At 31.4% G+C, this 13,403-nt stretch overlaps 1 protein-coding gene across 2 annotated transcripts in view; it reads right to left on the bottom strand.

Annotated features, from left to right (window-relative positions):
- HBS1L (HBS1 like translational GTPase) overlaps window positions 1-13,403 on the bottom strand; it is a 79,967-nt gene that overhangs the window by 15,455 nt on the left and 51,109 nt on the right. For both annotated transcript variants that reach the window (XM_011356187.2, XM_011356189.2), the window contains 7 exons: window positions 10,684-10,946; window positions 10,063-10,228; window positions 7,183-7,300; window positions 3,607-3,753; window positions 1,827-1,901; window positions 1,160-1,277; window positions 700-768 (listed from right to left, as the gene is read on the bottom strand). In XM_011356187.2, coding sequence (XP_011354489.1) covers window positions 700-768; window positions 1,160-1,277; window positions 1,827-1,901; window positions 3,607-3,753; window positions 7,183-7,300; window positions 10,063-10,228; window positions 10,684-10,946 — 956 coding nt within the window. The remainder of the gene's footprint in view (window positions 1-699; window positions 769-1,159; window positions 1,278-1,826; window positions 1,902-3,606; window positions 3,754-7,182; window positions 7,301-10,062; window positions 10,229-10,683; window positions 10,947-13,403) is intronic.

The raw sequence follows: 13,403 nt of genomic DNA, 5'->3' as shown, positions 1-13,403 counted from the left end.
TTTATTTGTTGAAATCTTTTATTCCATTTCCATTTTATAGTTTTCTGTATAGGGTCTTGTACTCATTAAGTGAGATGTATTCTTATATATATACTACAATACCTTCTTCATCAAGGTCAAAACCCCTACTCTGCCTTTCCTTCCTTGGACAGTCTTCCTCAGCCCTAGGGTACCATATAGTTTCTTTATATCTTATAGTCATTCTTTCATCATATTAGTAATTTTTTATATTAAACTTCCCATTTTACCTATGTGTGGTATCTATCTTCTGATTGGACCCAGATGGGTAGGAAATAGAAATGTAAAAAGAGAGAAGAACAAAACATGAGTATACACAGGGGCAATAAAAATCTCCTATGTGGTTAAGAAATAGTCAATGATCCAGTTAGGCTGAAGGATACAGAGACTTAAGGGATCTAATGGGAGAAAAAAGCTATGAGGCTAAAAAGATAAAGAATAAGGGTTATTTTGTTTTGTTTTGTTTTTTATACCTGGAAGATAAGTATGAGATGGGGAAATGGTGAGTAAACTGAAGGTTCTTCTGGGCAGGGGAGTTAAGTAACGAGAACAGTGCACTTTAAATCTGGCAATGGTCCTCAGAAGGGAGACTGAATACAATATAGTAATTCATACAAGAGGTCAGGAGAGAATGGAAAGGCAGGCATCATACTGAAGACACACTGTAGAGGTAGCACTTACCTTTGAAAACATCAGATACACATAATCTAAAAGGCTTATCAATAGATCTTTGAGGAGGCTTGAAGGAATCTGGGAAAAAATGGCAAAAAAGTGGGGTTTAATTAAAAAGCACTTTTTGACTCATGTCCAATGAGCCCATTTTGCCCCATGTCTTCTAGAAAATAGGTTTTTTAAAGTAAGTATTAATAACAAATTCACTGTCATTCATAAAATGCTTTGCAGTTTATAAAATGTTTTCACATGTGTTAAATTATTTAATGTCAACAACAGTTTGTGAGGTGGGTGGGGTCCAGGTATTAATTAAATAAGGAAATATTGCATGTGATTTCAAAACTGGTAACTCAGATCCCCTGAGTACAAATCCTATGCTTTTTCACACACAACACTGTCTCCATAAAAAAACTCTAAATAATAATGACAAGTTTATACTGCATCAAAAGTCATAAGGCTGTATTCTTACCAATTTGTTCTAATAAACACAGTCCTTTATACCATTTTGTAAGTTCACTCAGTCGAGATCTTGTGATTAGATTTTCACCACTGAGACCACTGGTAGGGATAAAAGCTACATCACTTTCCTGTTAAAAAAGATTATGTAAAACAATATTTAACATTGTTTTTAAAGCTAAAAGGTTCACCATTACCAAAACTGCACCAAGTTTACAAAAACAAAAATAACATACTTTTTAAAAAGTAATAGAAATGAGAACGACAATCCTGAAGTTAGCTGAGCCAAAGTTTTCAACTTCATTGATTCTGTGGAAAACTTACAAAAGTGTTCCAAAACACTTATGCATTTTTACCTAGTAGCAAAGGCACATTTCACATTTTAGCTGGAGAAACTCCTCTCTGCTAGTTTCCACTTTCTTCTAAACATATATACCTAACTTAATAGGTGGAGAAAGTCTTTTATTTAAATTAAATCAAAGCCAATTTTTAAAATATATGCAAGTAAAGGTAAAGCAATCGAAAGAACAGAAGGTAATATATGCACAATACCAGGGGAAATAAAAACAAAAATTAAAGATACTTAACAAGATAAGAACACCAAAGCATTAGTTTTTTTCCCTCATATCAGTGAAATGAGACTTAAGAGAAGTAACCAAATTAATTTAAAATTATCTTACCTTAAAACCTGCTTGTTTAAGAAAGTGTCCAAGTTTTCCAGTAATCTCTTGAAACCTTTCTTGTTGCCAATTAACCTGGTAAAGATCCAATTTATTTTTAAAACTATGCTTTAGATCTTACAATATATAAAATTTAAATTTCTGCAATAAAAAGTAAATAATCAAGAATATAAAATATAAATATAAAATCTATTAAATGTGAAATCCTTTAAAATTAACTCGGAATATTAGCTCTTACTATTAATATGATCTAAAGGTAACTTTTCCTACAATAGAAAGCCTAGAAACAAACTCCAATACATATAGAAATTTTTGAGTATGCTAAAAGTGATTTCAAATTTAGGAAGAATAAATAATTTATTACATTGTGCTTGGACCAACTGCTGAAATAAAGCCAAATAAGCTAAAAATGTATATGTAATATGAACTCTAAATAACATTATGCATGCTGTAGTATTTCGGGGTGAGTATAACAATGTCTGTAACTTACCTGGAAATTTATATCAAAATAAGATGGATTAATGGATGGATATAGAAGTAGAGAGACAAAAATGTGATGAGGCAATTAGTAGAGACTCTTAAGTAGTGGGTATAATATAGGTGTGTTTACTGTAAAATTCTTTCAACTTTTCTTTATATTTGAAATTTTTCATACTAAAATACTGGAAAAAATAAAAGATATGTGATAATGATATCATAGAAGAACTATGTAGAAAAATGTAGGTGAATATGTATCTGATTTCAGGGTAAGAAAATACCAAAGTATAAAGAAAGAAGTCAAAAGAAAATATTTATAAAGTTGAATATATGTCAAAAACAGACCGCAAAGAAAATGAAAAGTAAAATAATAAATTGGGGAAGATATCTAAGACAAAAGATTAGTACCTTTAATAAATAAATTATGCTTACAAATTGATAAGAAAAGTTTCAAAAATGAGCAAATTTATAAATAATTCCCAAAAACCACAAATGGTTACTATACAAAGTATATTTACATATTATTAACATTCATAGAAGAGTAAAAGAAAAAAAATCATGTTTTATGTATCAAACTGGAAAACAATCCTTTAATAACAGCAGTGTTGATAAGAGTTTGGGAAAATGAATATATCGCATTTGCCAAAAGGAAATAACTACTTTTCTCGAAGGCACTTTGATCACCTACAGCAAGTCTTAAAAATGTATATGCCCTTAGGTCCAGAAATTTCTATAAAATAAACTATTTCTAAATACACATACACACGAAACTGAAAATATTCCTAAGTAGGGGATTGTCTGAAAATATTATAGTATATCTTTAACATAGACTAGAATAAAGCTATAAAAACTACACAAAAATTATTACATGGAAATATGTACAAGAATATTGTCAATTTTTTGAAAAAGCAGGTAATAAAAGAGATTATAACCCTACGTTATAAAGATTCTTATCTATAAAAATAAATTGTATGGATGTACAAAATAAAAAGTATAAAGTTTTTTAGGGGGAAAGGGAAGTGGGGAACATAGGTTCTTTCAGGTTTTCTTTATACTAAAATGTGTATTACTTTATAACAAAGAATTTTAAGACATTTTAATTAATTTTGAAAATGAAAAGACATCTTCATGCTTAAATGTTACTCATACCTCATTTATTTAACATCAAGATTGTGAATTCATTTTTTAAAATGTGTCAACTGGACTAATAAAATGTACACTAGTCACAACTTAGGTCATTAATATAGCAGAATACATTCTTAATAAGCATCTAAAATGAATTCTCATAAAAGCCTTTAAATACCTGATCCATTTTATTGACTGCAACTGCAAGCTGTGTTACTCCAAGAGAACGAACCAAAAGGCCATGTTCTCGTGTCTGTCCCCCAGTCTCAAATCCAGCTTCAAACTCTCCCCTGCTGGCATCTACAACTAAAACAGCTACATCCGCCTAAGGAAGAAAAAACAATCACAACTAGAAATAACATCACAGCATTTAAATTCAAAGGACAGATTATTCAACTAATTGTGTTGGTCAGCTTTTAAAGGCAGACTCTAACCTGATACCAAACACCAAAGCAAATCAAACAAAAAAATTACACAGATGGATTAAAATTTTTAAATAAAAAAATAGTAGTAGCATGCAATAAAAAAAAAAATGACATAAGGAATAAAAAGTTTCCATATTTGATTACAATTTAAATACCTGGGTAAAAGAAGAAAAACATTAACAAAATTAAAATGTAAGTAAATAGGGATGACTATTTGTAACATATTAAGTAAAAGTTAAAATCAAGTAAGTTTTTTTAAAAAAAAATGAGAAAAAGGACGTAGTTCTGTAAAAAATAGTTAAAGAAACATAAATGGCTAATCAACATGGAAAAATTCAAATTCATTAGAAACCAAAAAAAAGACATTAAAAATACAACAAAATATTCCTCCCTTTTCTCACTTTTACAAATTATATTGGCAAAGATTTTTAAATTATTCAATATAAGTAATGATGCAGTGAGAAGGGCATTCTCATACATTGCCTGTGAGACTCTAAGTGCACAATCTTTCTGGAGGGCATTTTCACAAGTTTCAAGAGCCTTATAATATGTACATTTTGCTTCCCATCAGCTCCACCTCTAGAAATTTATCCTAGAGAAATAATTATGGATCTACAAAGATATTTGTCACAGTATTACTTATAGTAATAAAAAAAAAGTGAACAAATGAATTATCAAAAAATAGCATATTCACCCTCTAGGGTCACTCAAAAAGAACCTTTAATAACAAAGCTTCCTAACCTTTGTGGAGCATTTTGAGAAACAGATCAAACACATTTCTCCTCTTACACAATTTACACAAAATAAGAAGAAAAAAAGTGAACCTTAGCCTTAGCTCATTTTCCTCTTTATCTTTATTGATACTAGTTTTACAGATTCCCACTACTCTTTTGTGTGATGTTTCTTTTTGTGATTCCACTTACATGATGTGGATGTAGCCTTTTAAAACATACAGTAAACAGTTTGTGCAACTACAGATGTTTTTCCATTTTCATTCTCATCAATTACTTCTGTCAATGCATTGTCAGGACATTTTTTAAAGAAACACTTTCATTTTTCCCTTTTATAGTTTTTGCTTTGTATGCATACCTGTTCTCACAGAAATCTGTTTTCCTGTAATCCAGGATACAGTGATTACATCTGGCATTCCCCTCCAGCTATCTCATAATGTTAACACGATAACCCTGTCTCAGAGGCCCTGTTACAGTCAGTCCATCCTCATCAAGTTCTCTGGCCTTCTGGTCAGAACAGAGTCCACAATAGCCTTTCTCTCTGTAGTTTCCTCAATGACACTTTGTGCTATATAATTTTTAAAGAATTTCACACACATTATCACCATAGTGGGAAATAAAATAGTCACTAAGTAAGTAAAGACTGGATCAGATACTTTGCTCTGAACAGAACTTTATCATCTACATACTTTGATGGGGCAACTGACACTATTATTTCTATTTATTCTATGCAAATACTTGTCTGATTTACTTCTACTCAAATCAGCATTCATTTCCATTCTTTCATAATTTATAATGGTGAACTCTAATTTCTTCAATGAGATCCAGTTCTTTTGATCAAGGATTTTTAGTTAAGAGTATAAACTGGGGCAATCAGTTTGAAAATTGGCTCTTTCACTACTGATGGGTAGTCACTAACAGGTATCACATGTTAAGCAAATTGTGTAATCTCTCCACTTAACAATTTATTCACTTCACAGATACACTGGGGGAGTTAACAGAGTTTTTTAAAGCGTCCAGCTCTGATCTTCCAAATCCTAGGCTCAATAATTGTAAATCTCTCTCATCAAGTTTTGCTGATAACTATCAAATTATATTTACTTTCTTAGGTTAAAATTTGAAATTCAATGACTTGGTATTCTTCTTGATCCTCTTTCCTATTACTGCCTCCAAAAATTTTCTCAGCAATTTCTCTATTCTTTCTTTGCAACAGCCTGTCTTGGGGAGCTCAAATGCCTATGCATTTTCAAAGAAGCTTTTTAAAGGAGTACATAGCTATCTTTCCTCATCATGTATACTGTGTACCTTATTCTTGTAGTACATTTGTATTGGTCTTTTTTCTTCCCATGTCTTACCTTCCTACACTGTGATTTCCCTGGAGAGGTACCATGTCCTGAATGCTTCCTTGTGTCCCCAAAAGCCTACCACAGTATTCTGCACACTAGGTAAGTGACTTAACGTTTTTGAGTCTATTTCTTAATTTGTCACAAAATGGAATTTAATTCAATAATCTCTAAAATCCTTTCCTACCCCTAATTCCATAAGGAGTTTGGAATAAATGATCTTTATGATTACTCTGGACTTTAAGGTTCTAGGACTGAAAAACATTTTACTGTAAATGCTTGTTCTGGTGTTTGCCTTTCCCATTTAACTATCAATATGTGCTTTGTAGTCCATCATATCCCCAGACTGCCTACCATAGTGCTGGAATATAGCAGGCATTCAATAAGTATTTATTAAATGAATACATACATACATACACACACGTATGCCTATACATACATACATACATACACACACAGAGACACATACATATAAGGAAAGAAAGCAAAAATATATCCGCTGGTAAATGCAATAAAAAGTATATTCATTTAAAGTGGGGATGATATGTACTTCCAGAATTGTTATAAAGATTAGATTAAACTAAATGTATACAAAAGAAAACTAGTATAATGTCTGCCCATATTAGGTACTTAATCAACAGTGATTATTATTTTTTAATCTTCATTATCTATCAGCTTTCTAAAATAGAATCAAATACTTTCTCATTTACCTTCACATATATTCTAATTTATTCATATAACACCCTTTTTAGGTTGACAAATGCTCATATTAACATTGCTTTTTAATGGGTGGAAGAACTCAGAAAACGGTCAATTGCTAAAGTCACACTTTGCCAAGTGACACAGGCAAATTTTTGAAGTCTCTGTATATTCCAATAATCATCTATTACAAAATAAATCAATGTCAAATATGTGCAATGCTATTTTCATTGTTATAATTTGATTTCTCTTCAGTATCTCTATTTAGAATCATGTAAGGTTACAAATTATAATTGTTTTTTAATCCTATAAAGTAAATAAATCACAAGGGGAAAACTCGCAAGCTTCATTATTTCTGCACAAATTAGCTCTTAATAAATATATAGGACTTGAAGATATAGTAAAAAGGTGATGTTGAAACAGTCACTCCAACTTATTAATAAATAAAATATAAGGCTATATACTTCATCAAGTGTTTTATCATTATTTTTACTATAAAGAAATTCATAGCTTTTACACATTTGCTTTTTTATATAGTTAGGGAAATACTGGGTACCTGGGCTGCTCCCGTAATCATATTTGGAATAAAATCCTTATGGCCTGGAGCATCCATCAATGTAATAACTTTGGTTGTAGTCTCAAACTTTGTCATACCAACATCCATTGTTACTCCCCTTAAAGAAAACAGAGAATGGTTAAAATGCACTATATAAAAAAATCAGTGTTACAGATTAAATTATTTTATAATAGAGGTTAAACGATAGCCTAAATTTTTAAGTAACGATGGAAATTTTATTATCTAGTCTATTATTTTGAGAAATTAAGCTATCAGTTTGGGCTGGAATTTCTGCTGTAACAGAATTACACCCATATGGCTTTAAAACAAAGTTGCAGACAGAGGAAGAACTTAATCAAAACGATAAATATATATATATATATATATATTTTTTTTTTTTTTTTTTGATAAGCAATGTAGGTTGCAAACAAGACACATGGGGATGGACAAATCTCCAAAGAAGGGAAAAATAAATATTGCCCATGAGAAAAAATAAATATTGCCCAGGAGAAAAAATAAAATGAAGAATGATCACTATCAGGAGGTAGTTTTCCTCATCTTCTTACATTTATGCTTCACTAATTATAAAAATAAACTTATAAGGATTTATTTGCAAGATAGGTCAGCATGTTACACATTTAGAAAACAGAAAATATCAAAGGAGATGCCCAATTTTTTAAAAATTGAGAAAGATGAACAGTGGTTTTTTTCACATCCCATTTCATCCTCCTTGGAGAATAATGCAGTGCGTCTTTATATCCACAAAAATGTAGATTCAAATTATAAGAAAGCCGACTACAAAGGTACTAAAGTCACCTAGACTTCAGGAATTTAGAAGGGGAAATCAGGTAAGCAATAAACTAGATAACCATTCATCTGTTTGCCCAGGATAGTCCAGAGTAATGAATGAGCACTCCCTTTTACTACCAAGTATCCTAACAATTATAATGATAAATTACGTGTTTGCCCTAGCAGTAAGGTAACTGTGGGTCTTCTTAGTGAAGTCATTCTAGTTTAATCTGAAACCATGGGCCATTTGAGTTTAAGAAAATGCTGCTTCATTCTCTTTACTAATCTCCAAATAATTGCTTCTAGAATAGTGATGAACCATGACTTATTCTGAGCTCCTCCCTAGACTTCTTTGACCAGAATATATTCTTTTGATAGAGCTCTGGTTTGGATTTGTGAGCTAAGGATACAAAAATGTCACTCATTTCACTAATTTCTCTTCAATATACAAGCAGAACAGAGAATTTACAAATATTTAACATGGTGGGATGAACAATATATTATATTTTTGAAATGCTATTAAGGAACATAAAGTGGTAAATTAAAACTCCCATCATGTTTCTGAAAGCTTCTGCTATCTACGGAATGAAGGAATACTCTAAAAATTGCATCATGCTGTGCAATAGAGAACCAGCAGCAACAAAACTGACACCCAACCAGGAGATGGTATTATTAAAACAAACAACCAAACAAACAAAAAACCACTAAAAATGTTGATTATTTTAGGAATGAGATTATTAGCTCTCTTGCCAGCTCAACTCACATGTTAAGTAAATTCAAACAGGTCATTCTAACTTAAAATATACTCTTCTCAATCAGTTACCTATTTAAAAGATGACACAAAGAAAGCTAAAAAGCCATATACTTTAATAATCTGTGTGGTAAACTAATAAAAATTATTTAGTCTTCTAATATGACATAAAAAATGCCACCATTTTCCAATATAAATTTTCTAAAAATTTGCAACTGTCCAATTTTTCTTACTAAGTTGAAAAACAAGATTGTGATAGTACATACAGAACAAAAATGACATCCACAAGAAGAAAAACACTATGATATAAATTCCTATTTAGCAGAAGAGCTAAGAATATTGTGATTCCCTTTACTGAGAATTATCTTATATATTATAATGTAGACTATCCAAGACTCCAAGAAAAACATACACATTTTTAAATAGTTTGAAAATCCAAATATATCTCCAAATCATTCAGAATAAAGACATCAGGGAACAGAGAGTAATCTCTTTGTTGAATTAGGACTTTCAGAGGACTTCAGAGTCTTTAGAGTAATTATTTTGACACAGTTGATATATCTGCCATTTCACTTAATCATTAAGGTGTTTTCTTTGTTTCCTGACAAAGGTGCCATTGGCTCCCCCATCCTTAATAGTTCTAATGTGATATATATCAACATTCTAAAAAGACTTCAAAAGAAATATTATTCTTTGACCAGAGATATATGAGTAGTGGCATTCTCCTGCTAGAATCTCCCCCAAACTATAATTGAACACAGTTAACAAAACAGACAGAATAAATGACTGGATTAAATCTATATGGTAAGAGATAGGTTTAATCACTTGTTTGTTGCCTTTTTGTCTCACAAAAATATAGTACAGAAAATATAAAAATGAATTAAGCCCAGTAATTTGCATTTACTGGTCATTTTGCTTCCAGAGAGAAGACAGTTTACTATAAAAAGCTGCCTTTCCTTTATAACCTAATATAAAATTAACAGTCTTATTCATAACTTTAATTCAAAATCAAGACAATTTGATATATACTTAGGAAAATAACAAGAGAAACTTCTCCCAATGAATTATTAGCTAAGTTACTGCTTTTTTTTCTGTTTTTTTAAATTTTTTTGATAAACATTCTTTTAAACTATTCTAAAAGAATTTAGAAGAAAAAAACATATGTAGGTTCTTTATGTACACAGTAATGAAAACTAAAATATAAATACTTCCCTAATAATGGAGAGCTTTTTCTAAAAATAGCATCTAAAATATTTCATGGTACATTTCACACATATTCACATTTTACATATTTAATGAAAAACTACATATCATTCCAAACTTTGAAATATAGTGGCTACCTTTCCCTTTCTTCACCAGTCTCATCCAAGACCCACGCATATGCAAACGAAGCTTTGCCAGCCTTTTTAGATTCTTGTTCATACTTATGCATAGTTCTTTTGTTTACATTGCCCAGAAGATAAAGCATATGGCCCATCAGAGTACTTTTCCCAGCATCAACATGACCTAAAGAAAATTGATTCAGGATTAATACTAGGTACATTTTCCAAACGTTGTTTACATTGAGGCATTGCATAAATATGTAATTCAATAGTTCATTCAGTGTTTAGAGTAATAAATACCAATTTTTATCAAATGATATTTAAAACATCTAAATGGAGGAGGAAAAAAGGTATATCTCTTTGGGGAGGGGCAATTTCTCTGATTTTTGTAAACTGTCAACAAGACACCATTTTCAAAATGTTCACAAAATGAAAATGTCACAACCAAGTCTAATGACCTCCTTCATAACGTGATCACCCAGTGTGACCAGAAAGCATTATGATGCAACGCCTCCTTGCTTTATGTCCATCACTCCCATACTGAAATTCAGAGTGCAATGAGCGTATATATGCTGCCACTAGAAAGCTGTCCTGCTAAGGCAGAGTGGACTGACAATCCAGAGTAATGAAGGGCATTACCAATGACCACTAAGTTGAGGAGTTGCTTCCCTCCTTGCCGCTTTTCCAGTTCCGCTTTGACATCTATTTGTTGCCTCAACTTGCTAGACTTTTTCACTGGTGTTTGTGTGGAACTCTGCTCTTCTGATGCTTGAATGGTGTGGGATGAAAGAGCTGACTTAGAAACGGTCTCAAGAACATCAGAAGAAGCAAAGCTGGTATCTTCACTAGGATGTCCTTTATGAGGTGTGTGGAAACTATGACCATTTTCTTCAGCAGTTACACTACAGAAAGCAAAGATAAAAAAAAAAAAATGTTTAAACCAACTCAACTGATGTCTTATAATGTCAGAAGGTCAGAGAAGTTCTCTATTCACATTCCTTACTCTTATGAACCAAAAATGATCTCTGCTAAGTGGCTAGAGTCTGCTAAGGTGGAAATGATAAACGAGCTAGACCCAAACCACACAAATAGACTTAGAAGGTCTCAGGAGAAAAAACAGTCTACCAAAAACTAAAATAAGAAGAAAATATCCTGTAAAATAACAAACTCAAAATCTAAGCCCATAGCCTTAGCCATATAATCCTATCAAAACAGATGACATGAGACATTTTGTAAAAATTGGCACCAAATGTGTTCCTGGAGATAAATTAGTATTTAAAAAATAGTTTTATCACTAACTCATTCCTCTAACAGGACAAAGACAACCTCTTTTGCTCAAACACTATCTTTAAGGGAGCTATCTCTAAATGTCTACATATTCTTAATACTTTTGGCAAAAGAGCTTTATTCATTAATCCAACCAATACTTAATTTACTAAAAATTACTACATATCCCAGGCACTATTACATGCTAAATACTATTACATATGAGAAGTAAGATGATATAGAAATGAGAAAATTATCCACACCCAAAAGCTGACAATCCAGTGAAGGGCTCAGAAACATAAAGCAAAAACAAGATCACCTTGCTTAATTTATTCTCTCCTTGACAATGCAAATGCCTCTAAAAGTAAACACTGATCTCAGTTCTTCATTAGCTCTTTGATTATTTTCCACAGAAACTATAGCAATGCTATCCTATGGAATGTGATCTAATCTACCAGACTGCAATATACCTTATATTTCCTTCGACGACTACAGATAAATAGAATTAAGACAAAGAACAGGTTAAATTGCAAGTTATTAACAATGAAGCCAATTATATCCAACTTAATGTGGAGCTGGCAAATACAAAAAGTAGTTTATAAAAATCACTGAAGATAGCAGCATAATGAAAATGTGTAAGAGTAGTAAATCTACTTTCTTTTTACCCATTGTACCAAAAATCACATTCGTTTTTCCTTCCCAGGATACTTTTACATGCTTGACACTTACATGCTTGACCCTTCATCCTATAACTCAGCAAAGAGTCAAATTAGTTATAATTGCAACTTCATTAAAAACCTCAAACTCATTCCCATTTTATTTTGTTCTGCAAGTCTTCACTAGCCAATTTTGTCGTTCAGTTTTTAACACTACTTAGATTAGCTTCATCTCGAACTACAGGGGGAAAAAGTTTTAGTAATGTGGAAAATGTTCCCCATCTTTTAAAGGATTACAACAGGCTAAATTAAGTGAAATCAAACTTAAGACTATAAATTGCAAACATTTATTTGAATGATCACAGCTAGGTCTAAAACCTAAACATGACAACTCTACATTTAGAGGAGTTAAAAAAAAAAAAACAAAAAACCTACAAATTACAAGAAAAGTATTCAACCAGAATGACTAGACATAGGCCTTGGTTCTAATCACACTTGAGAGAACTCGCCATCTGGCTTCAAATCTTTCTATTTTTGGTTGCAGAAGCTTTCCAAAAGCTGATGCTAACTACATCATGAAAAAGAAATAAAAGCAGAATGGCTATGGTTGACAGAACTCAACTCATCCATCAATCCAGGCAGCTTTCGGGATAAGGAGAGCTTCACAAAACGTGAGTCTGACTTAATCATATCATTTTCAACTTAGTAACGTGAAAGGTTTTTTTCCTCTCACTTTCATAACATTCTCTTTCAAGTAGATTTTATTTGGTAAATTGAAAATGAATTCAATAAATTGTATAGTGTTAGAGGGAAGTGACCAAAGTAATTAGAAAAGCATCCTAGTAAAAACTTCTGCATATTATAAAGTGAAAGTCAATGTTTTAAGATTTTGAAATATGTCTAAGATGAGGTCTAAAAATGAGCATTCTGGGTTTAAGGGCTATAATTTCTGACTGACAAGAAAGAAAGAATAAGTTGGTTGAATGTTTTTTCAAGTACTTTCTAATATAATTTTGTAACCTATCTATTATAAAATGACTAGTCTGTTTCTAAACCATCTTTCCAAAAGTGGGAATATTTCTACATGAATCTAAAGGCTAATCTTTCTTGAATTATTTAAATGACACTGGAAAGCTAATAATGTAGATTTAAGAGAGTAACCAGAGAGTATTTGTTCTGTATTAGGTTCTGAACATTTTTATTTACATAAATTCTCTAGAGAGGTATGTACTATCTTTAATAAATTAGTGAAGAAAAAGTTTGCTGTTTGAGTTTCTTCTAAGCAATGCAATATACTTTTTTTATGAGCTGTCATTGGGAATCACACTATGTAGAAATATATCATGTGGAAATCTTAACTCAAAGTGTTTCAATATATTTCTCTGTGCTTTCTTGAGACCAAATCAGAACAATTACCTAAGTATTATCCCTACTATA

This window comes from Pteropus vampyrus, unplaced genomic scaffold (assembly GCF_000151845.1).
Source record: "Pteropus vampyrus isolate Shadow unplaced genomic scaffold, Pvam_2.0 Scaffold24, whole genome shotgun sequence".
NCBI classification, from domain to species: Eukaryota; Metazoa; Chordata; class Mammalia; order Chiroptera; family Pteropodidae; genus Pteropus; species Pteropus vampyrus.
The sequence above is the reverse complement of the archived record's forward strand: the minus strand, read 5'-3'. Positions and strand labels throughout refer to the sequence as shown.